Here is a 26502-nt window from a genome sequence, read left to right as displayed (position 1 = left end):
TATAAATAATATAATTTAATCTAATCTATAAATTTTAAAAATTACAATTTATAAATCTTTTTATATTTTATTATTAAATATAATTAAAAATCAATTTAATTGAAATATCAAATAATAGTAAATTTATTTTTAAAATTTTTATTTCGTTAATATTTTTAATTCTCGCTAACTAAATTTAACTTCATATTTTAATTTCTATGTGAAAAACATGAATTTATTATTTTAATAATTATTTTATATTTAAACATATTATTTTAATAATTTTAATTTTAAAATTAATTTAATTGTATTTTTATTAATTTAAATAATTTTTTTAATTTTTTTAACAAACTCTAAAATTAATTTAAATAGTAAAATTATCATCTAATTTATATTCTTATTTAAAAAATTTAATATCAATATGTTTTATATATATATATATTTTAAGATATTCTTAACTAATTATAAAATTAATTTAAATAATAAAATTAGTATCTATTTTAAATAATAAAATTATCAATAATAAAATAATTAAAAACTATTCCAAATAAACAAAAGAACTAAGGGTATTATTGAAAAGCTAAATATTCTCCTTTCTTTTCACTTTTATATATAGTATAAATTTTTAACATTTTTAAATTATAAAGGTTTATTTATAAATATTTATAATACTCTAAAATTAATTTATAAAATTATGAGAATTTTTTATAAATAACTACAATATTAAAAGATCAATTCATATAAAAAATGAAGGTTTATAAAACTAAAATAGCTTATTTCAAAATATATTATATTGAATACTATGATTATTTATAAATAATTATAAATACAGGAGTTGATTTGAAATTTTATTTTTAAATAATTATAAAATATAAGAATTAATTTAAAAAATTATAGAAATTTCATTATAAATTAAATATCAGAGAATATGTTGTTTTAAATTTAAAATATATATATTAAAAATAATTTAGTTATTTTTATTAAAATAATTTTATTTTTATTAAAATAAACACAAAATTAACTGAAAATTTAATAATAAAGACTAAATTTTAGATTTTTCAAATATCACTGATTAAATTATAAAATTTTTAAAGTATAAAAATTAAAATAGATATTTAGAGACTAAACTATGATTTAACATGGTTGATTTCAACAACGTGGGTTAGAACAAAAATCTTCTACTTGCTGTCTTTAAATAATTTATTTAATTTCACTTTTAATTTTTTAAATATAATATTAAGGTGCGAAAACTCGGTCTTCCAAATAAATATATGTTTTTATCTATTAGATATATTCAATTTTAATTATTCAAATTTATTTTTATTAATTATATATTTTATAAAATTTAATTTTATAAAAAATATATTCATTCCATTTTATAAATTTTTTATTTTATTTTGTATATATATTAATAAATATATTTTTTTATTAATTTTCTAATTATATTTACTTTAAATACATTAAATTTTATTAAATATTAAGTGATATTTAAAAAAATAAAAATTAAATAGAATTATAATAATTTATTTATATATTATTTAATTTTAAAAAATAAATAATAATTTTAGAATAAATAAAAAATTATAAAATTGATGGACGGATAAAGTATATAAATATATAAATTCGCACTAAACTACATCGTTTAAACGCAAAAACATGACCTACATTAATAATCTCTTATTTCCTCAATCTCCTGTACTTCTTCCCTTCTGCTGCCGCGCACGCCTCCCTCTGCGAGTCCCTTAGCTGAAAGGCAAACCCAACTTCCAAAGGTTTGCTTCCTTCCAATCTACGCCTTGATATTCTTTCCTGCATCCCGTCCGCCGCTGCTATACAACTGATCGCTGCTTTCATTCCATCTCTTTGCTGGGGCTCATACGCCGCTTTTCACTGCCGCTGCTGTTGTATCCAGAAGAAAATTTCCTTCATCTCGCAGGTAAGTCGGTTCACTATTCTTTGGTTTCCCTGCATCTGCAAGGAATTAGTCGGGTGATTTGAATAAATTTCATGATTATTTTCTTGGGTTTATTCTTGCATGTTATTTCTACATCTGCATCTCGAAAAATTATTTCTTTGTGGTTGGTTCCCTGCATCTGAATCTGCTCTTTGCTTCTCACGTTATGAATGCTCTAGAACCCATCACGGACACACCCGCGCTGTCAATTTATCATTTAAGGATGAAATCTTTTTTATCTGGTGCTTGGGGTCTTTTTTTTTTTCGATTTATAGATTTCAGTTGTTCTTGAACTAGTAATGGATGATTCTTCATCCGTTAATAGTGAAAACGTTACTGGTCCTTACCATTCTGAAAATATCTTCAGTTTCGCTACTTTCAAACATCAGAGCTGTCAATATATGTATGGTGTGTAAATCAGTATGTATTAGATTTGTGTATTCCTAAAATCCAGCAAATTGAGCACAGTTTAAAGAAGTAATGGTTGGTTTTATCTTTGTCATGAGGTTATAGTAGTGCCTACGCATGTCGTTGTTTGAATTGGGTAGGGGTTAGTTTCACTCTACTGCATTATATCTAAACACAGATTGGTTTTTGGCATTATCTACATTTTAAGTTAAATTTATGTTTCATTTATAATGTTATAAAAAGTGGTAGCTGTTCAGGTTATATATTAAAATTCTGTGTCTCTGCCTGTCTAGAATATAAACTTGCTCAACATGAAATGATATGAGATGGATGTAGTTTAGGCTCACCGTTTTCCTTGTCATTGTCACTTACCTAAGTGGTGCCACTTCTTCATTTTAGGTCAGTTCTCTTTACTGAAGTAAAAAGATAGGGGACGAGATAATACATTAATTTGTCCAGCAAGGCAAACACAACTCTACACTATGGGGAGGGCAAAAAAGGGCCCAAAATTTGCAGCAATGAAGAAGATAATCACCTCTAAAGCAATTAAAAAGTGAGCTTTCACTATTATCTTTTTTCTGTGCATTCACCTATTTATTTCTAGCTCTCTGTTGATACTGTTGTTTAATTGTATATGTAGATACAAAGAAGAGGTTCTGAATCCAGCTAAACAAGATCTCTCCAAGGACAAGCTCCCTCGTAATGTGTAAGCCTTTATATTTTATGTCACTGTGTTGGTTCTCTGTTCTCTTTTGGAGTTTTTGAAGTAAAAGTTATTTTACTTTCTTTTAAGTAACACAAATATTTTATTTATATTTTACTGTGAATTAGGCCCCAAGTTTCTTCTGCACTTTACTTCAAATACAACACAGCATTGGGGCCACCATACAGGGTTTTGGTAGATACCAACTTTATCAATTTCTCCATCCAAAATAAAGTGAGTGTTATTGTTGTTCTCATTTCAGTTGTGCTCCATTGGATCTCCATTTGGTTGTTGCATAAAAATTGAAATTGAATATCTTTGTAATGTGGAGCTATTTGTGGCCATTCATGCTTAACAAATCTTCTTTTATACTTTTCCCCTTTATTTGCAGTTGGATTTAGAGAAGGCAATGTTAGACTGTTTGTATGCAAAATGTGAGTTTCGGGGTCTCTGGTTTCCTTCAATTCTCAACTTGCAATGTGTTCTTTCACTTCTTTGTTCTATTGATGCCTGGATGTTGCCATGGTGGTTATTGCTGAAATATCTGTTGCAAAATTTTGGTGCTTTCATTGTATGCCTTCAGAAAAAAATGATAGATTGATCATCAGAATAGTTTATAAGAATGAAAATGAGACAATTGTTCTCTTTTTTCTGCTCTGCTTTTATTGACTGATTCTTCCTTTTGCATTCAAAGGTACACCTTGCATCACTGATTGTGTTATGGCAGAGCTTGAGAAGTTAGGTCAGAAATACCGTGTAGCTCTGAGGTATTTTCCCATGTTCTTTAGTTACTTCAATTTTATTGATGAAAAATCTTCATCATTCGCGGTGAAACTTTATGTATTTTCAGTAAGTATTTGTTAAATGTTTTATTTATCCTTTAATAGGATAGCTAAGGATCCACGTTTTGAGAGACTGCCCTGTATTCACAAAGGGACTTATGCTGATGACTGTATTGTTGATAGGGTTACTCAGGTATGGTTCTTGGCTAATATCTATGTGTTCTATCTCTCTCCTTCACTCATGTGTGTCATTATCTATAAATTTTGCCCATCTAGGATCTATATCTGCAGAGATGATTGCCCTCCTATAGGTTATTTTTAAGGAAAAATTACTACTTAGTCCCTATAGTATAGAGAAACTCACTACTTGATCTTTAATTTTAAAAAATACGTTAAAACATCCCTCACATTTAAAAAGTTTAACTAATTAGTCCTTGCCGTTTCTTCTTCCATTTGATGCCGTTAGTTTTAACATCAAAGGTGGAGAGAGAAGATTTTTCTTCTAAACATACCCCTTAGTCATTCATCAAGATGCAAGATTTTCAATTGCATGATTAAAAACCATCAGTTCTGCTTATCAACAACACAATTAACACGCATAAAAAATGAAAAGCTAAAGAAAATAAACCATAACAACACTATTAGGGATCTGCAAACATTCAGAAAAGAAACACGCTCAACAGCACAATTGAGATAAATTGATCAAAACAAGAAAATTAGGCAACACATATATCCCCATATTGCAGTCAATGACAAACCAACAACATGAAATCATTAAGAGAAAGCCTCAATAAAAAAGAAAATAATGTTGGTCACTAATAAAATAAATTTAGAAAAAAGAAAAGGAATATTAAATATCACCAAGAGGAAAAGACTAATTAATATCAGTAAGCAGGAAGGGCCTTCTTACTCCTTGAGATAGAAAGGAGAGAAAGAGAGAGAAGAGTACAATGTGTAAATCCCATCAAGTGTCAGTGTATGTATATGAAGAACGATAGAGAGAAAGAGAAGAGATAAAGGGAAAAGAGAGAGGGACAAGAGACATTGGAGCTGTGTTGAGAGAGAGAGAGGAGAGAGGAAAATTGAGGATTTAGGGTTTTTATAGATTAATTAAGTTATTTGTGTAAATTTTTAAGGGCATTTTCATCTATTCATTGGTTATTAATAGTTCTAAGTAATAGAAGGACTAACTAATCGAATTTCTTAAACGTGAGGGATGTTTTAGTGTATTTTTTAAAATTCAGGGACCAAATAGTGGGTTTTCCTAAACTAGGACTATACAGTAACAATCCCTTATTTTAAGTATCATATTGAGTGCTTCAACATTGTCTTATCTTCAATTTCTGTGGCTACTTTGTTGGAACTAGATAATTCTCTCGTATGGAAGTTCCTTTTTCATTTTTCTGGTCAATCGATGCACCAGGAAATTAAACAACTAAGATAAAAAAAGGTTTATTATAGTGATGCACTTCTAATTAAAAGAAATTTAAACCAAGGTTGGGTTAAGAGAAGGTAATTCTTGTCCTGAATGTCACCTAGTAGCTAAAGACTATAAGCCACCGTGTCATGGGAGAGAGTCAGCCTAGTAAAGATGCATCACATTACAGAAGCTCACATAACAGAAGTCCAATTTTGGAGAAACCACCTTAAATTTCATTCATTTTTTTAGTTGCAACAATATCATTCAGGGATCTGTTTCTGATACATGATGATGCCTTTTAATTGATTGGTTGGTTTTATCAATACATGTGGGCTTGACTTAAATGAATCTTTGTTACTTGGAACAGCATAAATGCTACATTGTTGCGACGTGTGATCGTGATCTGAAGCGAAGGATACGCAAGGTACATTCAATAATAAGATATTCAGAGTATTTAAATAAAATTTGAGTTGTGAATATCCAATGTAATGTCCTTTGTTTACTTGCAGATCCCAGGTGTGCCAATTATGTACATTACACAACACAAATATTCAATTGAGAGGATGCCTGAAGCAACAATAGGTGGAGGTAAGCTCTATGCAGTGAAACATTTTGCATTTGAAAATTCTCTTCCAGGGGACAGATATAAATTAGTTTCTTTTATTATACAGCAACAGGATGCATTTGTCATCTTTTTGAAGTAATTTATACAGTTTGATGATTAGTAGTTGGTTCTGGAAATGGGAATTCTCAACTATTTTCTAACTCACTTTATGTACTTCTATTGCAGCTCCAAGATTTTGAGGCAACTTCCAAGAGTGGGAAGATTTATGGTTTTGTCACAATTCTCATCTGCTCTTTACTTGTTACCAAAGGGTTTTGTTAAAAAAAAAAATCAGTCTAATGTTAGTGGATGGTTTAGTGCCTGTCATGAGCTGAGCAGAATTTGATATGTTTTACGTTTTTTTTTTCAATTAGAAATTTAGTTTATCTTTTTTATTTTTAAAAATTTGAGAAAAAGAATGTTGGTTGAGCTGCATTGATCCGATTTATTACTGCAACGTTGTTGTTAGAGTTGGAAAATTAATTAAACTACATGCTTCTATTATAGTTCTTTATAGCTAAAGTTTATAAAATCTACATATATTTTCCCCATGTCTATTAATTACTTTTTAATAAATTTTTTAAATTTAAATTATTTCAAAGTGAAAAATTATAAAAAAATGAAAATGCTCTCGTTTGAATTTCCATTAAATTGTTTTAGATATAGATTTTATTTTTTTGTAATATAAAATCTAATTCGTTAACTATATAATTCATGCTTATGTAATTTAGCAATTGAAATTTATTTGTGCTTATTTGTGAAATTTTTTAATAATTAAATGGAAAATTATATTTTTTTTATTAAAAAGTTAGGTATAATATTAATTTAGAATAATTAAAAATATATAAATCAAGTTTTTTAAAAACACAAACCAGCGAATAAAAGCGCAATCTATTACTAAGGATCGAAGGAGTAGAGAATTCCATTAGGCTCAGCGAACCTTCTTTCATTATAATATTTTGACTTTTTTAAAATTAAAAAGAATTCAATACTTTAATTCTAAATAAAAATATTATTAAAAAAATTAATTAAATTAAATTCTTATAAAAAATTTTATTCTAATCACTGGATAAATATTTAAATAAAGGTATGCAGAAACTAAAAAGTTTAAAAAGAAGAGCTTCACGATAGATAACAATACTGTCAGGTAAGGAAAATCTTCGACCAACCTGTTATGCAATATTTATTTTAAAAGTTATTTATTCTAATCTTCGACCATCATGGATATGTTTTCTTCTCAAACAGCTCCATGTTTTTTACCTTTTGGACCATGAGCTTGATTTTTTATTTTCTATTTTTATGGATTGGGTATTGGGCGCCTATTTAAAATATATTATGAAAGTAATTTGGACATAGGCCTTATCAATCAAACTATTTCTTATATTAAAAAAATTTCCATTTATTAGCAATATTATATATATATATATTCAAAATTATATTATAAAAAAGTCAAGTTACAAAATTAACCGCCTCATTAGGCGAATGAGAGTCACGATGAAAATTTAAAAAAACAGAGTACACCTCAAAATGAGCATAATATATGGTCATTCTCCGCATAATATGAGTCGCCATATTAGTTTGTTTTGGATTAGTTTGTTTTGGAATTCTAATTAGACCCCTATAAAAAGATAGTTCTACAATCCAAAATAATCTTTCCATATATATATATATATTTATTTAAATTCAAAACTATATTATAGAAAAGTCAAGTTATAAAATCAATCGCCTCATCAAGCCAAAGAGAATTTTAAACAAAATTTGGAGAAATAGGCTACACCCCAAGACGAGCATAATATATGGTCACCCTCAATATAATGTGAACAGCCATATTAGCTTATTTCGAAATCCAAATTAAGGTCTAATCAGAACCCTATAAAAAGAAAGCTCTACAATTTAAAATAATCTTTCTAAAATCAGACCAATCATCAGTCATAGGATTTGAAAGTATCTATCACACTCTTGACATCAACTTCAATATCCACATTTATATTCCTATGCTATTTTAACCAGTTTAAAGTCTTTATAAAAGCCAAAGTCCAAGCTAGTTGGGGGGAGAATAATTTCATTCTTAAAACCAATTACCCCACCACAAAAACCAGCCAGAACTATCCATGATCACAGCTGCAAAAGAAAGCTTACTCTCATGCTAATATATTATTATGGAATCAATATAATGTTAACATCTTCTTCTTGCCTAATTTGCTATAATAGTTATTTTCAGTATAACTTTGCTACTAACAAGTTTCATGTGTATGTCGCAGATTAGTAGTCTTAGATATCTTATGTGTTGGGTGAGCCTTATGCAGATAGATATGATAATCATTGATATGGTAAATGAATAGAAGGAGGAAACGAGTGCAAGTCAAAGCCATGTAGAGTTGAGCAAGTCATTTGTGCAGCAACGCCACCATTTTCATCGAGAATTCATCCAGTTTCTTTACAAGTGGATCAAAGTTTCTTGATCAATTTCCATTTATAGGACTATTTATGTGAACGACTTGAAGCAATAAGCCATTCTTCAAGGAAGATTTTACATAGTAATCAGCATGCAGAAGTAGCAGTCGACATAGATGAGCAATGAAATACACAAATAAACAAAAGAGTTCATGGAAAAAACTGAAATATCAATCTCAAGTCACATTTGCAGAAAATTGAAGATTTCTAGTATTTTAGTTATCGAGATAAAAGATCAAACAAGAACAAGACTTTTGAGATTGATGCTCAAGCAAAATAACTTTTATGCAAAAAAATAGCAACAATCTTTATAAAGCCAATCAAATTAAGGAAAAGAATCAAATATCAAAAGCAGTAGCTGAATACCTCGGACAAACTCAGTTGACAAAGATGTCAACCTTTTAAGTGGAGTGTCAGAGGTATAAAATTTTTAAGGATCAAAATTATAATTTTTAAATAATAGAATTTTCCGAAAGCAATATTAGAGAATTAATATAAATTAATAGTAAGTAAAGAGCACCTATAATTTTGTTTTTATGTATTTATTTTTAAGTGTATCGTATAAGATATATTAAAATGTTTGACTGCCACAAGTGATTTTATTTTTAAAGCTGAAGTGATTAGTTGATCACAGTTGAAGACTGTGCCTAGCTAGCTACCGTGGATGTCTCTACTTCATGTGCATCATTTCCTTTCTATAAGTGGTATATCTATTTTGTGTGCATCATTTCCTTTCTATAAGTGATACGTGAATTATTATAATAATACATAAAAATTTGAATTTATTATTTAAATAATATAAATTAAAAAACAATTTATAAAAGTAAGATGGTTTGAAATTATTCACAAAACTAATTTTTTACTTAAGAAAAACACCAATAGATTTTTCTTTTGTTTAAGGTAGTTCAACAGTTTATGCCGATTGAACAAATGTTTTCAAGTTTGATGCCACATGATTGTTAAAATTATTCTTAAAAATGCCCGCCAAGATTATATTTTAAAAAAGCCACTTTAATAAATATTTTTAAAAATAAAATTTTGTGACTTTTTTTTATAAATATTTAATTGCTCTTGAAACGTCGCTTTAATTGGTTCTTTAAAGAGTACTTATAATTTCATTGTCACATCAATTTCGAAAAGCATTAACTTAAATAAAAAATATTTGTTCAATTGCATTTTCCAAATCTAATATTGTTATTTTCACTATAAATTGGTAAATTGTTTTTTAAATTTCATTATTTAAATAATAAAATCTAAAAACTTTTATTAATATAATTAATTTAATATAAATGATGAAAATATTAAAAAAATTAAATAAAATTTGTGGGATACACAGATTATATGGAATTACTTCAGCCAAGCAAGCCTACGCAGTTCATTGAAAATAGAAACTGCACTTTTCAGCTCCGAAAACTCATTCCCCCGGTTGCCGTAACGGAAACTCCGGCCACCTATATGGCCACCTCCACTTCGGCTATATCTGTCCTGGTTAATCAGAGACCTCTTCAATCAGCAGGTTCATTCATTCCAAAATCACGCTGCAGGCAAGTATTTCTCTAATCCATTTACCATTTAAGTACGATAATCAACTTTTCACTTATCTTCTAACTAAATTCGATTGATTTTCCTCATAGGAAATTGAATTTCAAGACACATAGAAAATCTCACAGAGTTTGCTGCGATTACTCTCGCTTCGAAGTCTGTTCCATGTTTCAGTTTGATGATTAGCTGCTTGATTTTATTTTTCTTTTCTTCCTCTTTCGCTTATTTAAGCATAATTCGGTTAGTACTGAGACCATTCTATCTCTTAATCTAGGTTAGATGTGTTAGCTATAGGCCTCCTGGAACCCAGCTCAACCTTTTAAATGAAGTTAGTTTTTCTCTCCCAGAGAAGAGGTACTTGCCGTGTTTCTAACATAATTATCGATTATTTGAAGAAAGTATGTGCTTCATGACCTAATTTTATTTTTCTGGGGTCCATTGTTTCAGTTTTGGATTGATTTTTGGACAGAGTGGGAGTGGAAAAACTACTCTCCTGCAGGTCTGTTTCTTTCTGTTTTGTGGTTGATATTGTTAAATGTTTGCTATTACTTGTATGAGTTTTGGAAATCTTAATTGGGCATGTTCCTTCTGGCAGCTTCTTGCAGGGCTTAGTGAACCAACATCAGGTTCCATTTGCATTCAAAGATATGGGAATGATGGCAATCCATGTCAACCTTCTGAACCACTACCTCCAGAAAAAGTTGGTATTGTCTTTCAGTTTCCTGAGAGGTATCCTATCGTAATTTCACTAGTTAGTCATATTTCTTAGAGCCATTGCGTAATTTATGCTCAAAGATGCTTTTTGGAACGAATATTTTTAGATGTTGTTGGAATTAGTGGCTTGAAACTAATTTTTAGTTGTTTTGGAGTTCTTATCACTAAAAATTTATAATATCACGGGCCTCTTCTAATATAATTGGCCTTTGATCAACATATTCAAGGAGTTGATTTTCTTAAAAAGAGCTCAACAATAGTGCCAAATTGACCCTTAATATCCATATGCTTTAGTCTTAAATTTGTAAACTAGGTTGGACTATCTGCTGCTATTTGAATTCGTAAGCTTTTCTGTCAGGCATCATTTTATTCTTGTTGTTTATGTATCTTTCTTATTAGTGAGATTGAAAGAGATTCCTGCTCGTAAGTCAGCCTTAAATGTTTTAGGTTTGAGTTTTATGTTGTGATACTCTTATTTCTGGTTATTTAGTTATAGAATAATGTAGGTTGGGCCGAGTAATATCCTGGAGTTCTTACTTTTTCTTACAAATCTGGTATGGGAAAAACATTATTCCTTTGGTGGAAGAGGGTTTTAATTTAAAAGTTCTTTAATGAGTATGTCCAAGCCTACTATATAAATCTGCTCTATTTTTTAAAGGTTTTATACAGTTTAAGCTTCTAAGAATATTTTTTGCTAGCTAGGTATTTTGTGGCAGATACTATACTCAATGAAGTTATATTTGGATGGCCAAGGTTAAAGGGTAGCCTTCAATTGAAGGAGCGTCTTGCTCTGAATCTTCAGAAAGCTATTACTTGGGTATAGGCACTGTTTTCCATTAAAGCAATGCTTTTGAATTTTCTTCCTCTCTTCCTCCTCCTAATGCATGTATGCTACTGTGTGCAAGTGCATAAGTGCTGGTTGTTACATTGCACGACACTTAAAATTCTGTTGTTCTATTATAATTTTTTTTTTCTTATTTTAATCCTTAACCTCAGGTTGGACTAAATGGAATCTCCCTGGAAAAAGATCCTCATTCCCTTAGTGGTGGTTACAAACGTAGGCTTGCTTTAGCAATCCAATTAGTAAGAAGCCATATATTAATAAAGAGTATAATTTGTTTATCACAGGCTTCAATCTGAATTCATAATATGTGATACTTTTATGACTGCTCTTACTTATCACATGATTTATTCAGTACATGTTATTGAATTTTGATGTTCAGGTACAAGTTCCTGATCTGTTGATTTTGGATGAACCTCTTGCTGGTCTTGGTATGAGTGTCATCTATTTCTCTTTGGTTCCTAAGTCATGCTTTGTTTTCCTGCTTGTGTAATTGGTGGTTTGTGAATATAAAAATTCAATAGAAGTTGATATAATCAAGCATGAGACTTGTGGTTTCCTGCACCTCTCTTTGCTTAATAAGCTAGAATGATTTTTAGATGTCAATTCTTGCTTTGGGCTCTACCTGAAACCATAGCTAAAAGATTGGTTGAAGTTTCATAATAAAATTTGCTGCCACTTTGATAACCCTAAGCACCAGTATTTTGACACTTGATCACCCCTTTGGAAAGGGGGGAGATAGCACCTAGGTAAAAAGGCTGCCTGAGTGACTTCTTTCAATTTCAGTACAGAATACTTCCAATTTAAGTTGAGCCTGTAGTGTGCAAATTCTAAAATGCAATGCTTAGTCTGATGAGTGTTCAATTAACATTATTTTTCTTGGGATTCCAAGAACTGGGTTTTGCTCCTTTAGGCTTCAATACATTGTTTAGCTTTTTCATTGGAATTATCTGTTGTGAAATGTTGAATTTGTCATCTGTAAATTGTTCCCAATCCTGGATCAGATTGGAAGGCTCGAGCTGATGTCATAAATCTTTTAAAGCAGCTGAAGAAAGAGTTAACTGTTCTTGTTGTCAGTCATGACCTCAAGTAAGTATGTGTGCAAGCACACAAAACTCAAGTTTTTTCTTTTTCTTTTCTGTTGCAAATTCTTTCTTCTCCGTTGTTCATATGCTGTTTTCCCCCCTTTATGTTCCATTTTAGCTAAGTGCTGTCAACTATATCTATGATATTGTCTGATGCCCGCCCCACGCCCCCCCCTCCCCCCCCCGGCGAGAAATCTGTACTTTGTTGTTTTGTAGTTGAATCTGATATTTTGAATCCAACAGTGATTTCTTTCAAGAGTTCCACAAAAGAACATACTGATCCTTAAACTGTCATACTCACAAGGCACCTTAACATCGCAGCAGTTCTCTTTAATAAGATGCATATGGTACTTTTTTCCTTATTGAGTTTTTGTTTCTCTTCCAGAGAGCTAGCAGCTCTAGTTGATCATTCTTGGAGGATGGAAATGGGTGGATTTCTCAAGGAAGAGCTGCTTCCCATATAATGTGGGAATCTACTGTTGGTACCTTATCGACATTAGAGGCTACAAGGTTTGAGTTTTAAGATCCAGTTCTTATGTTTTTTTGCTATCCAGAACTAGAATTATTGGGATTAACAGGTCCATCTAAGAGAAATAAAACTGAAAGATATGCCTGGCTTAATATAATCCTGATTCTTTACTATGCTTATTTATTTGTATGATATTAGGTGTAGACTCAATCTCCATGTGATAAACATGCATTTCAACCCATGTGATTCTAAAAGTAGGTTCAACAAGATAGTATTTAATTGAAGTGGGCAGATATTCTGTAAGAATTTGAGGTACCCAACAACATAAAAAAAAAAAAAAAAGTTAAGTAAGCAACCTGTTGATGTAAGGGGGGTACATTCACTGTTGGTGGCCTTGGCTTACACAACGCTTGACCAATATGTTTAGCCTATAATGGAATGTAATATAAAAAGAAAGGACTAGTGAATGGTCTTCCCCCAAACCGAAAGATATTCACCTTATTCAGGAAAAAATTAAAAAAAAAAATAGAAGGCTGGTTTACCTCTATTCTTGGAGGAAAAAGTGAAGAAAAAAATTCTTGTTTTCTGGACCTTATGACGTCTCCCGGCGGTTCCTGGCTAGGCAGTTTAGCCCCTAGTTTCTCTGCAGCGTTCCCAAGGCAGTTTTAGTAGGTCAGGTTCTACCAGGCTCAGGAGATGTGTCTAGGTTTTGATTTTGGGTTGGCTTTTTCTGATGGATTATGATCATGTAACCTTTTGCCTTAGATGGGCCTTGTAACCCTTTGCCTTTTTGGGCTTTATTGCAATTTTATTTGCTGTTCAAAAAAAATATTAGAAATATTTTAAACTAAAAAATAAGGGCCTATTTCACAGCCCTAATTAAAAAGATATACAATAAGGGGAAAAACCCCTAAATTAACACAATTATGTAGAACAAAGAAATCAAATTCTTGTAGAACCAAGAAATCAAATTGTTGTAGAACCATAGATACTAGGAATTTGTGGTATTGCAAGCACAACAATAGTGTGCACTCGGTATGTAGTCCTAGTGATTCCTTGACTCGAGTTGTCGGGTTCTTGTAGTGGCAGTGACAATGACGATATAGGTTTCCAACAAAAAGAAATGCCTTATCGATGGCCTTGTTAGATGCAAAGGATCATCAATTGCCCAAAAAAATGGAGTTACATATGGATCTTGAATTGTGTAAGGATTCAACCCATACGAATCTTTGGATGTGGGTCATGTCCAGGAGTTGCCTAGGGTGGGTTGGTATTGGTGACATGTTTGTTTGGTGACTGGACAATGATGGGTGGTGAAAGAGAGATGTGGAGGTGTTGTTCATTTGGTCTTTGCTTTTGCAATGCTTTCTGTTTTTTTTTTTTTCTTTAAAAAAAAGTAAACTAAGCAACTTCTAAAGAAATAGTAAAGGAAAATTTTGAAGGCTTAAATACAGTTGGAGGTATGGGGCTCTAGCCTCTGATATCAAATTGATGTACAATAAGGAGATCAAGGGGATAGAGAGGAACAAATTCTTTAATTTTATTAATCCTCAGTTGCCAATAATATCGAAATAAATCTGTAAATATTTAGAGATCTAAGATCCTGAGCCTATTTATAGTTTTGTGTTCCCTTATTCACATTAGAACTAGGAACCCTAATTCAATTCTAATTAGGAATCACAAATCAAATAAAACTACTAGTTTCTAAATAAAATAAAATACTAGTTCTTGTTGTTTTCCCACTAAAATTAGTACTAATAATCCTAAAATCTTTAGGATTTTCTTTGTCAAATTAATATTGTAAATACCCTCCATTTTCTTGTTTCTTCACAAATTATTAGAATCTTGTAAAGTATTGCTTTCACTATTAACGGCCTAAATTTTCAATTGTTGGTTAACACCAAGCTTTTGAAACTGTGAAGATATGTATAAACACATACCTATATTGATGCCTACAATTGTGCATTAGTTTGCGAGATAAAAGTTTTTATATAGGTTACTTTCCTAGTTTAGATTTTCTAATTCAGTATGTATATCCCAATAGGCTTGAGGGAATAATTAAGCAAACTCCTCAAAAAAAAAAAAAAAAAAAAAAAAAAAAAAAGAAAAGGAGAAGACGACGACTTTGGCCGCATCAATAGTTTTAACATCTAGGCACATATTTCATCTGGTTATGATTTCAAAATGCTGAGCTAAGTTGATGGGAGAGTTTTTGGAGTCATGGTTTGACAAATTATGAAGTATGACATTGAGTTTTGGGAGGTGGACAAACAAAACATCTACAATATTAGTGTGGCAGAATAGAGAATATCAAGATAGGTGTGCAGAAAATGCAAGGATGGATTGATTAATTAAATAATTTGTTTCATTAGTAGAAAGGCATAATTTGTACCTATTTTGAGAATAAAAAATAAGGTGGGGAGATTTAAGATGTCTTGCCCTTGTGCATTCCAAATGCCGTGATATGGAAGGTTGAGCACATTAAAAGCAGTGGGAGATACGAGGAGGGGCGTGCCTAAGATATCATGAATGAAATAGTAGCAAATTAGTGGATCTTCATCTTTCTGTAGATGTAACCTGAGCAAATCTATATAGCTAAACCCTACTAGTTTGAGATTAAGGCTTATTTGAGTCAAGTTTTGATTGACCTGAGATCAAATGCTTTTGCTAGAGCTAGATCTTCATATTACAGTCTCAGACTCTTCTGGATCCTTACCTAATGATAATCCCGGTGCCACCCCTCCTCATAATATTGATATTGATTATTTACATGTTCGGATAGACAAAGCATCCTTAGAAGTCAAATGACACTTGGAAATAGTTCGACTCATATTTAATAAATTAGGAATATTACATGACACTGAGCAACCACACTTTTATTATTACCCAAGGATATAGTATGATGCCTCATTCTCTTTCCATCTCCTTGAGTCATCACTACTAAATCATATCCAATACATACGAAACTAGATGATATCCATCAGAGTCAGACACCACTTGATGTGTTTTTGCTCCCTCACTACAGCTCCAGCACCACGTCTGCAGGTCCAAATGTCCAATATTAGAAGGATGTCAGATAATTCGTCTATAAGCTTAATAATCTCAATGCTGAATTTGAGGAACAATACAATCAATAGTGCGTTTTCTTCTTTTTCTTCAAGAAAAGAAAAAAAAAATAGAAAAAGAAGAAATCTTTGTACACAGTAAATAATGTGATTGCATACATGGAACATAGTCTGGAATGATTATGGCTTTCTTTGAAATTTGGTGTATTTGGTAATTCTGGCATTTGAATTTTGGCCTGAAGACTGATACTGAGGACACATGCACGAGTCTTAACATTTTATTTTTCGCCCCAAAAATGTTAATCAACGTATTCTTGTTCCACAATATTTTAAATTTTGTTTATATGCTTATTCAAAATTTACTCTTTTTTTTCTTTTTTAAGAAAAAGTTAATCTTGAATGAAAAAGTTACTGAAGTTACGGAACTGACAGGAATAGCAGAAAATGGTTAATGTGTAAGAATGGACAGTAATGCTTTGATGAAGAATGATAGGTAGGATTATCTTTTGAATATATTAGGAATGTGTAGTATCTGGCTTTTGCCAATTTTTTAAATTGATTGCTAATACTAAATGTTCCTATGTAGTTGGTTATGTGGCCAGCCTTCAACTAGTTGGTACAGTGTTACTAAAGCTTAATTGAGTTAAAATTAGATTACGCATTCATAGAAGTGGCAACTCTCTTTGGTACTGACTAGTTGACATTAGTATTATACTCTTTTTTTCTTCTTTTTTCAAAAGTAGTGTTGTTTTGAATGTTAGAATAACTACATGAATGTTAGTTTTCGAGTTGATATATTCTTCAGTCTCAATTGTTCAGTTTTGCTTGTTTATTGTTTTTCTAATAATGTTATTTCATAGTAATTAACCAGATATATAATTCCTGCCTTTAGCGTCCACCACAATAACATTTCTAAGTTCTGTGATTTGTCGAAAGTTATTTTTGAAAACAGTTCCTTAATACATCAGATCAATGTTGACCACTTGACCGACCATTAATGAATTTGTGTTTCTGAATCTCATCATATATATTGGAAGAAAGTTTGTGTTTGTCTTTATGCAATTTTCCTTATAAAAGCATTGTCATGCTGCGTTACTCAGGAATCCGTTATTAACACAAACTAAATGTATAATTGTATATGTTATTTGGAAGGTCGAGAAGTGTTGGTACTTACAGTCTGCATCTGTTTTGATCCAGTATTCCCCATTTCCACTCGATTTACTTCCACTTAGACCATACTGGAATAATTTCAAGTTGTTCTTGTCACATTGTTTCCCTTCCATTGACTTGCGTCCTGGAAGAATTTTTCTGTTGTCTTCATCCAAGTGCACCAGTTCTGCATTTTTATGCAGTGTCTTGTTAATGTTCTCTTCATGGAACTTTGTGAACTCCTTTTCAGTTAGAGGGTTTTCTGGATGGACTTTTCTATGTAACATTCTCAGTACCTGCATGCCAAAGTTGAAGCAAATCAGAATTCTAGCGGAGAACATATCACATAACTTATTTTGTGCAGAACTGAAGGTTCGTACTTCTATTTCAATGTCCTATATAGTGGATCATGGAGAACTTATTTTGATAATGGTGGATTTGAGGTCTAGTGGAGGTTTTTGTTGAATAAAAATGGTCTAGATTCATGATAAGATATAGACAATACAGTATAGTTAATATTCTTCAACAGGTTATCATGTATCCAACAATTGATGTCTTTTTCTTGTAAATCATTGGGTTAAGAGGAAAAAGAAAATAAAATCTGCACCGTCCCATTCTTGTGTTTGAAAACCAATTGTCCAGGTATTCTGTTAGCATATTGAACCATAGATGATCAAAGTAGCATTATTGATCCTAGGTTTAAAATTGTGTCTCTTCCCTTATCATGTTTCTGAGGAAATCTAGAGACGGGGAAGTCACACCTTATTAAGCTTTTTCTTGGTTGAAACAGAATTGGCAGCTTCATTAGTGGAAGGAGCTGGATTTCTTGAAGTATGAAACTTTCCGAGTATCTTTCTGATGAGGTGTTTAGCCGATTTATGTGCTTGCTTGGCATGCATCTCTCCTTTCCCTTCAGTTCCTGTGGAACTTTCATCTGCAATCTTTGTCCTGCGAAACATCTCCCCTAGTGATGTCTTTTCCTTTTTTAACTCGACTGGTGTTTCTGGCACTTCTATTGATGACCCAAATAGATATCCTTGAAGTGGACATATAGCAGTGCTTCCATAATTATCTGCATTGGCTCCCTCCATTTGCATGCCGCTGAGTGTAATAGTGCTTACATAGCTGCTCCTTGCCAATGATCCATTGCAACCTTCTTCAGCTTCAGCATCAAGAAACTTTTCTAATTCATCGTTGATGAGCTTCAAGTCATTCACTATCACCTCTACTTTTTCATCTCCTATGTCCTCCAGAGACATGGGAAATGTTGGTGTTGCTGGCTCACTGTTGACTTGTTTTGAACCGAGAGTTCCAATTGCAAGAAAACCATGAAAAAGCTCAGGCATGGCATCAGATGTTTCATCTTCATAATTACCTTCTGCACTCTTGGCTTCAACTTCAGATAAAGTATCATCACATGCCTCATGTCTGGAGGCAAACCTTGGTCTTATATAGGATACTTTGTCATTAAGGGGTGACTTTGCTGAAAGGCAAGCACAATAGTTCCCTGAAGGTTGAGTATTGAGAAGAATTAAGACAACATGGAAGCGACATTTTATTGGAGTGTTGCAAGCAGACAACAATAACATTCACTGTTAATTGATTTATACCCTTTATAAATATGAATTTGTTACCATTGTAGCTATTAAGCAACTCAGATGAATGAACATGGTCGGTTAGAGAATCATTTACTTGAACAACTGTGGTAGTACTGTACCCAACACATTATTTGAATAATTGAATTACAAGTTGGATACTATGTATGTTCTGATCTAGCTGTTTCCATCTATCTCACTGAAGACAGAGCTCCATTTACACTGTGAGAACAAGGATATGCAGTCTTGAGTACACTTATGTTGGAAATCTGAAAAAGGTCAGATGCCAACACTTACACGGAGCTAATATCACTCCCCTTTTATTTTATTTATATTTTTGCCTAGCTGCGAAAAACTGGAAAAGTGACATGATTTGATGAGTTAATCTTTTCAAAAACTAATTTATTGTGGACAGATACCAGCTGGTTCTGTGGCCACACGATATCTATGGTCTCAGCCAGTCTTGGTGGTTAGGAATTCTCTTTTCTAATGTTGTCAGTTTGACCTATTTATGTGATCATATGCATTAAGTTGTAATCGTTGCGTTTTTAGGGAAGTATATGTGTGTGTTCATCTGTCTAGAAGAAGAAGAAGAAGAAGAAGAGTGAAGAGTGAAGAGTGAAGAGTGAAGAGAGTTGGAATACCTATCGTAAAATCCTTGAACGGCTCAATGCTAGTGTGCCGTAGTTTATTGTGCATCCAACCTAGTAACTGCAAAAATGAAAATTCAGATGAAGTTGAATGATAATTAACACCTATACTACTCTAACGTTAGTAGGTGAATGGAGTATGGACTCACCCTCATTTTGATCTTCAGATTACCTTGGTTGTGTCAAGGGCTATGTGGAGATAGATTTAGACATGCAAGGGAAAGAGGTTTAAAAAGAAGAGAATAGGATCACCAAAGAGCATAAGAATCAGGACCTTTTAATCATGATTGTTCACTGAGTTGGAAGTCACTGGGTGCTAGAAGGGTCTGATTTGGCTGCTGTTAGAGAGAAACATTTAGATAGAAACAAGCTTTTAGTTGGCTGTTCTTTGTCAAGATCAAATCAAGTAGAGAATTGGGGAGTAGTTAGGAGACTTCAAGTTGGGATGAAACACTTGCCATGCATGCTTGAGGTGTTTGTACGGATACATTAATGGATGCACATTAACAGTTGATCAAAATAGGTGCAATTTGTTGTCATACTGCATCTTTTTCTTTGCCCATACATTACTTAATATGTGCATCTTGATACTCATTTAACAGATTTTGTTTGTTGATGGACATACAATAAGTGAAAATGAACATAAGAACACTGTTACATTTAGGTTAGATCTAACTCACCTCAAAAGCTAACTAGTGTCTAAGGCAGAACATATTACTCTTATTGCAAACCGATATGAAATTCAATATAGCCCTCACACTAGGACTACACTGGAGCATGATACATGGGAGGCTCAATATGGATGGGAAAGCTTTGATACCATTTAAATTTGGATTAGCCTTAACTCGCCCCAAAATCTCTAAGCACTCAAAAGCTAGTTCAAGGAGGGAAGGAGTGTCTAAGACCTTATAAGCACACATCTGGTCTGGGATCGATGTGGGATTCAACACACCCCACTGGATACATCTAGAACTACACTAGAGCGTGATATATTTACAGATCCTCGACATCGGTGGGAGACCAAGATACCATGTTAAATTTTGGTCAGGCCTCAAATTCTTCAAAAAACTAGCTCAAAGAAAATGATTCTTCAAAAAACTAGCTCAAAGGAGACGAGTGGCTAAGCACCTTCTAAGGGGCACATTACTCTTGTTCCAAACCGACATGGGATTTCTAGAACTACACTGGAGCATGACATATTTATGGAGACTCTGATACTACGTTAAATTTGGATTAGATCTAACTCATGCTAAAAGTTAGCTTTTGGGAGGAGTGTTTAAGGCCCTTACATTACCTCTATTCTAAACCGACGTGGGATTCGACAAACACAATCAGATCTTCATAAAGATTAACTGTATTAATAAAAAATGTGTCATGTTTATTTTGTAATTTAATTTGTGAAATGGAGAAGGACACGGTGCTTGTAGGACCCCAAAAAAAATTGTTGTGGGTTTAAGTGTTTACAACTCTACATTATAATTGTGGTGGGTCAAAAAGTGCTTTCTTTATAAGTTATATACAACAGGGACCCCTGAGGGAAAGGTTGAATTCTCTTAGCTCTTCAGGTAGTGCTTCTGGTGAGATATTTCCAACTGAATGATTACTACTATCTAGTACACTGTACCACTGTGGTCATTGCGTGCATTCATCTTGAGAACTGGCTTGTGCTGTTGTGACGTTCTAATATTGATATTTTTTAAGAGCGTTATCCAATTCCCTACCCTAATACCATCTTGCTTTTGTGAAATTCAGGTTCTACTTTGCATTTTTTTAATATAATCGTCCTAAAATTTTTTTCATTTTGAAATGGTGGTGATAATTTTGTTTTGCTAATTGGTAAAAATATTGTTATCTGAACAAGTGGTAATGTGAATCATGTGGCCTGTTTTGCTTCCTTGCAGGTAGTCCTGGCTACTGGCTGATTCCAGTATTTGGAGGGAATGAACCTGAACTGAACCGCAGAATGCCGCTTCAATCCTTATTATTTTGGTTCGATTTGATTGAGTCAGTTCAGTTTTTTTTTTTTTCTTTTTCTTTTTCTAATAACAAACCAATCCTAAGAGAGAACTTAGTACGGTCGTTAATATTCTGATTCAGTTCAAACCTTAAACCATTGATTGATTTTGAGCCCAACTCGCAACAAAAAGCCATAGATTAACCGCTCCTCTAAGGGTCCAGGACAGGGCTACATTGTGTTTTCCTTTTTTAACCTTGATATCCTTGTTGCTTCCTTTCTAGTTGAAGGACACTTGCCCTATTGCACAAATTGACAGTCAGCAATGCAATGTACCAAAAGCCTGGAGCTGTGATTTGACCATGGTACTTGTTATGAGATTGTAGTTGAACTTTTTCATGTTGCACCAGTTTCCTTTCCTTTGAAACATTACTAAGGTGCCCTACTAGACAGATGTGCTGGATCTGATATGGTTGCATACCCCACAAATAGTAAGCTGAAGAGCCGAAAGATGTTGAAAAATTGTTGACAAAAGCCACCAGGCATTCTTCAATTATGGATGACTTTATTCCATGTGGGTATGATACTTAATACCAGAAAAGTGCTGATGGAATTGCACTGTGCATTGTAATGCATTAGAAATTTCGCTCACATTTTGGAGGAATGTGATCCTGTTTTTGAAAGAATGATATCTTGAACATTCCTCTGCTAACATGGCATTGTATAATTAGAAGTTGTTAGTTAATTTCTTTTTTAAGCTTTCATATTATTTAGAATTTACAAATCTCAGATATATTTTTAGAAAATACTATTTAATTGCACTTGCATTATTGCTCTCATCTTTAAAGGTATTATGCCAAATCAGCATTTGTAGTTGAAAATTCCTTTTGAATTACTCCTTTTTGAACTTAAAAACTTTATATTACTGTTAAAAAAAGTACATGTGATCAAATTAATGTAGGGTATGCATGATTGAAATTATAAATTTTTATATATATAATATATGATCCTTCTAGCTTAGTTATGCATGATTGAAATTATAAACAATATATATATATAATATATGATCCTTCTAGCTTAGCCATGATGCTTGCTTGCTTTCTTCTGCTTCTTTTTTCTCATGTTTGATTGTTTGGTATCAAGTCTCCCATCTAAATTCCAAGAAGACCAAAACCAAATTAAAATATTAATATGAAGGCATGTCTAATTTGGAATAAAAACCTGCATGGTAGAATCAAAACCTATTGATTAAAAAACCATAATAATCAAAGTCAATTAGCTTTGTCATCAATGAATTATTAGAAAAATCAGAAATAACTTATTACTCTACGCTTTTAATATTGTGACTATTCTAAATTTTTTATAAAATGACAATTATTTTCATTTTATAGGTGATAACTTTTTTTTTTAGAATATAATCAACAACAAAGGGCAGTAATTTTTTTTTTATATACTTTTTTTGACAAGTGTAATGATATGATAAATTTGTGTTTAATCGTTATTTTTCTTTAATAAAAGTTTAAAGTATTCAATTATTTAACTTAACTTTACATATTATATGGATGTAAGTGTATATTTATCTGTAGTGGCGGAGCCAGGAGCTTCCCTTTGGTAGGGCACCGGTTGCGCCGCTGCTGCACCTGCATCCCCTTTAAAGCATTTTCTGGTCGCTGATACGGCACGTGTCCCCTTACCGTACCTTCCCGCTGCTCCTGTTTATCTGTCTTTTTTTTTGTTAAGAACTCTTAAAGGATAATCCTATATTAATTGTGTTTGATTATTGAGGGAATATTTTATTTAATAATCCGTTATTAATAACTGTTATAGTTATATTTAATTGTTACACTAAATAAACTCTAATTCAATTTGATTTAATCGTATATTTAGAAATTTAGATTCTGTATGTGTATGAATTGTTGAATGATTACACTATTAATTTGAGTTGAGATTATACAATTACTTCTGGAAACTTAAACCATAATGTAACTGAGACGAGCTTGTCCAAATGTCTGAAAAACCCAAAAGTATCAGAATAGGTAGAAAGCCGAAAGATCCCCATTTTGAGCTATCTAACCACCAACTATGAAACAAATGAGTTTACCACTTCTGGAACCACTCGTCACAAAGCAATGCAATTTGCAGATCAACACAAACACTAAAAGCCTAAAAGGTTCGAACCTGTGAGTCAGCTGGTGGGGCATGTGGTGACTCACTAGAACCTATCCACATGAATAGCTAGAGGCCATGTGAATTCCACGCGCAACTTTGTCAAGTTCAGTATTTATTATTGGCACACGAGTTCATGTCCTTGGGAGTCTTGGGGAACACGTATGCCTATCACCAATCTCATCAGTCATCACCTAATAAAGGGGTTTTGGTTTCATCATGAATCACTTCTACTCTGCTTTCTTATATGCTTTCCAAACATATATGTCTAATTTTAGATAGTATTTTCTCCGATTCCAAGGCAGACCTGGCCACGGGTTGGTTTCTGTGTCAAACTATTACTTTTCAAGGTCACGGTTCAAACTGGTTTTAGATTTCTTTTTTACTATGTATACTATATTTGAAGTCTATAATAGACGAATTACGGTGAAACTTCAATATATATTAATTATTATTTTAGTTTTGAAAATTTTTGAATTGGAATCCAAGTAAAATTGGAATGAAAATCACTTTGAATTGTATTGTTTTGAAGTGAAATAATTTAAAATGCCAAGATTTGCTTAGTGCAATGGTACGTCGATCTCAAGGTTTTGGAATTAATTTCTGTTATTCATAATTTGCATTTTTAATATATATAATATATAAAATTTATTTCTATATTTTTAAAATTTAATATTTTTATTTTTAAAATTTAATTTCATCAAAATTTTTTATTAACTAAATGATTTATGCTTGGTGAAAGGAAAGATATTAAATATACCTTTAAAAATGTCATTATCAATAATAAAATAAAAAATTATTATTTAGTTCTTATGATATTAAAAAATTTGCTAGTTAATTTTTTAGTTTTAAAAAATATATTAAAACATTCTTGATATTTTAAAAATTTTACTAATTAATCCATAGGTTAATTTTATCATTAAACATTTTACAATTTATCCCTATACTTTTGAAAAATTAATTAATTAATTAATCATTCAAATTATTAAAAAATTTATTAATTAGTCTTTCCATTGAATTTTAATTTCTTATTTTTAATGATTTAAAATTTATATATTTTAATTTTTATTATATTTATTGAGTTTGAATTTTGAATTTATTGAAATTTTTATTCGTTTGTGCATGTTGAATTTAAAATTTAAATCTTGAGATTTTTATTGAAATGTTATATTAGTATTTTTTCCTTGATTTTTATTATATTTATTGAGTTTAAATTTTAAATTTATTGAAATTTTTATTTGGTTGTGGAGATTAAATTTGAGATTTTTAATTTTGTTGTTTTGATTTGTAAATAATTTTTTTTATTTAATTTTTTGAAAGAGAAATTTATAAATTTTCATAAATTAAATTTCAGAATTAAAATGTTGAATTTTAAAAAGGTGATTCATTTTTTTTATTATTAATAATATTTTTTATAAAAACAGATTTAATTTTAAAAAAAATTAAATTGTAAAAATTAAAATGTTAAATTTTAAAAGTAACGACATAAATTTATTAATTATATTATATTAAAATAATTTTTTTTTATAAAATTAAAAAATATATATAAAAAGTATATTGCGGTTAAGGTGTTGTTGAATTTGTATCACAGTATACAAAGGGTAAGTCATTTACAAATCCTTCAAACGTATAGATTATTATCCAATTTTCCATTTCCAGGTGCTGCAATATTTCAATGAAATAGAATTATTTCTTTTAATTTTATATAATTAATTTATATAAATTCAATTTGGATGGCTCATAAATAATTGATTGATATTAATTTCATGTTTTCTAGACCGGAGCTTTTGGTTGTTAACAAATGAATTAGAATCAAATAAATATGAGTAATTTATTATAATTCTTTGTGTAATTTTATCATTTTAATAAAAAATAATTTAATTGTTAAAATTTCATTCTATTAATAAAACAATTTTTATATTAAATTTTACTATTAAATTATTATAATTTAATCTTTTAAATTTCGCTTTTTATAATAATATAGTCTTTTTAAACTTAATAATTTATAATAATTTTTTTTAATTTCAGTTGATTTACTATTGATGATAAATTTAATAAAATAATTATTTTACTAATAAGATCAAAACCCAAAAACTAAATTATAAAGTTTATTAAATTTTAAAAACTATATTAAAGCTAACAGTGCTGGTTCTGATCAATGTCGTAAATCAATTTGCCCAAACAGTGCATTATATAGTTCTATGAAAAGGCAATTTATAAGAGTCCATTAAAAAGAAATAAAAATAATAAATAATAACTATTTAATAGTGACTTCTATTAAACATACCTAATAAATATTAAAATATATATATATATATCATAACCGTTGGATCATTGACACACGATGGAGTTAAATCCTTACTAGAGAGTCAAGTTCAAAAAAATTCATTAGAGTTCACTACGTAAGTAAATCAATTTGCACGTAATTTAACCCATAATTAAACATATCGAACTGATCGGAATCCGAACTCATTCAAAAAAGATTCAGCTCATCTGATATGATGGGAAAGTAAGTGAGCAAATTCAATTATACCATGATTCCATTAGTATGAGCACCGAAAAAAAATAAAATGGCCGTTCAATGGTAATGAAAAAATATAAACGTCCGTCCATATGACTCTATTTGATGGTCATAAATAAAGAATGGCGATTATATATAATTAGAGGAATAAAAAAAATGTAAACACTTTACGAAATCATATTAAAATTTTATCTAATTTTAAAATTTAAATATCACTTTACGATTATTTATTTATACGGTGACTAATTATTAGTCGAGCAATGTTAACTATTAAAGTGATTAAACCATCTCTATTTTATTAGTCAAAAAATATTTATTTCAGTTTATTTTATTTTAAAATCATTTCATTTTATTATTAAAAAAATTTATTTTATTAATTAATTATTATTTTATTATATTTTTAATTAATAAAATAAAAAATATTAAGCAATAATTTGAAAAAATGAC

The 26502-nt window shown here is 30.8% G+C and overlaps 3 protein-coding genes across 4 annotated transcripts; 2 read left to right on the top strand and 1 right to left on the bottom strand.

The window, feature by feature from the left end:
- Window positions 1-1640: 1640 nt before the first annotated feature.
- LOC110625878 (rRNA-processing protein FCF1 homolog) lies at window positions 1641-6361 on the top strand. Its single transcript, XM_021771563.2, has 10 exons — window positions 1641-1915; window positions 2741-2894; window positions 2982-3047; window positions 3173-3278; window positions 3436-3478; window positions 3739-3811; window positions 3932-4019; window positions 5614-5670; window positions 5756-5834; window positions 6037-6361. The coding sequence occupies exons 2-10, from the start codon at window positions 2824-2826 to the stop codon at window positions 6048-6050; spliced, it is 597 nt and encodes a 198-aa protein (XP_021627255.1). The 5' UTR covers window positions 1641-1915; window positions 2741-2823; the 3' UTR covers window positions 6051-6361.
- Window positions 6362-9639: 3278 nt separating this feature from the next.
- LOC110626507 (ABC transporter I family member 11, chloroplastic) lies at window positions 9640-22132 on the top strand. Its single transcript, XM_021772432.2, has 11 exons — window positions 9640-9848; window positions 9939-10002; window positions 10121-10200; window positions 10294-10345; window positions 10442-10575; window positions 11263-11377; window positions 11557-11643; window positions 11784-11832; window positions 12406-12490; window positions 12872-12996; window positions 21316-22132. Exons 1-10 carry the CDS (start codon window positions 9646-9648, stop codon window positions 12948-12950), a joined length of 948 nt encoding a protein of 315 aa, XP_021628124.1. The 5' UTR covers window positions 9640-9645; the 3' UTR covers window positions 12951-12996; window positions 21316-22132.
- Window positions 15703-19780, bottom strand: LOC110626506 (protein LAZY 1). 2 transcript variants are annotated; one of them, XM_043961711.1, is made up of 5 exons: window positions 19564-19780; window positions 19409-19475; window positions 17931-18676; window positions 17195-17465; window positions 15703-15994 (listed from the first exon to the last, which is right to left on the bottom strand). In XM_043961711.1, exons 1-5 carry the CDS (start codon window positions 19567-19569, stop codon window positions 15975-15977), a joined length of 1110 nt encoding a protein of 369 aa, XP_043817646.1. In that variant the 5' UTR covers window positions 19570-19780; the 3' UTR covers window positions 15703-15974. The 2 variants fall into 2 exon arrangements, with proteins under 2 accessions (XP_043817646.1, XP_021628122.1); XM_021772430.2 differs by lacking the exon at window positions 15703-15994 and having other exon boundaries at window positions 17096-17465.
- Window positions 22133-26502: the final 4370 nt, after the last annotated feature.

This window comes from Manihot esculenta, chromosome 11 (assembly GCF_001659605.2).
Source record: "Manihot esculenta cultivar AM560-2 chromosome 11, M.esculenta_v8, whole genome shotgun sequence".
NCBI lineage: Eukaryota > Viridiplantae > Streptophyta > Magnoliopsida > Malpighiales > Euphorbiaceae > Manihot > Manihot esculenta.
Note: the sequence above shows the minus strand (reverse complement) of the source record. Positions and strands in the feature narration are given on the sequence as shown.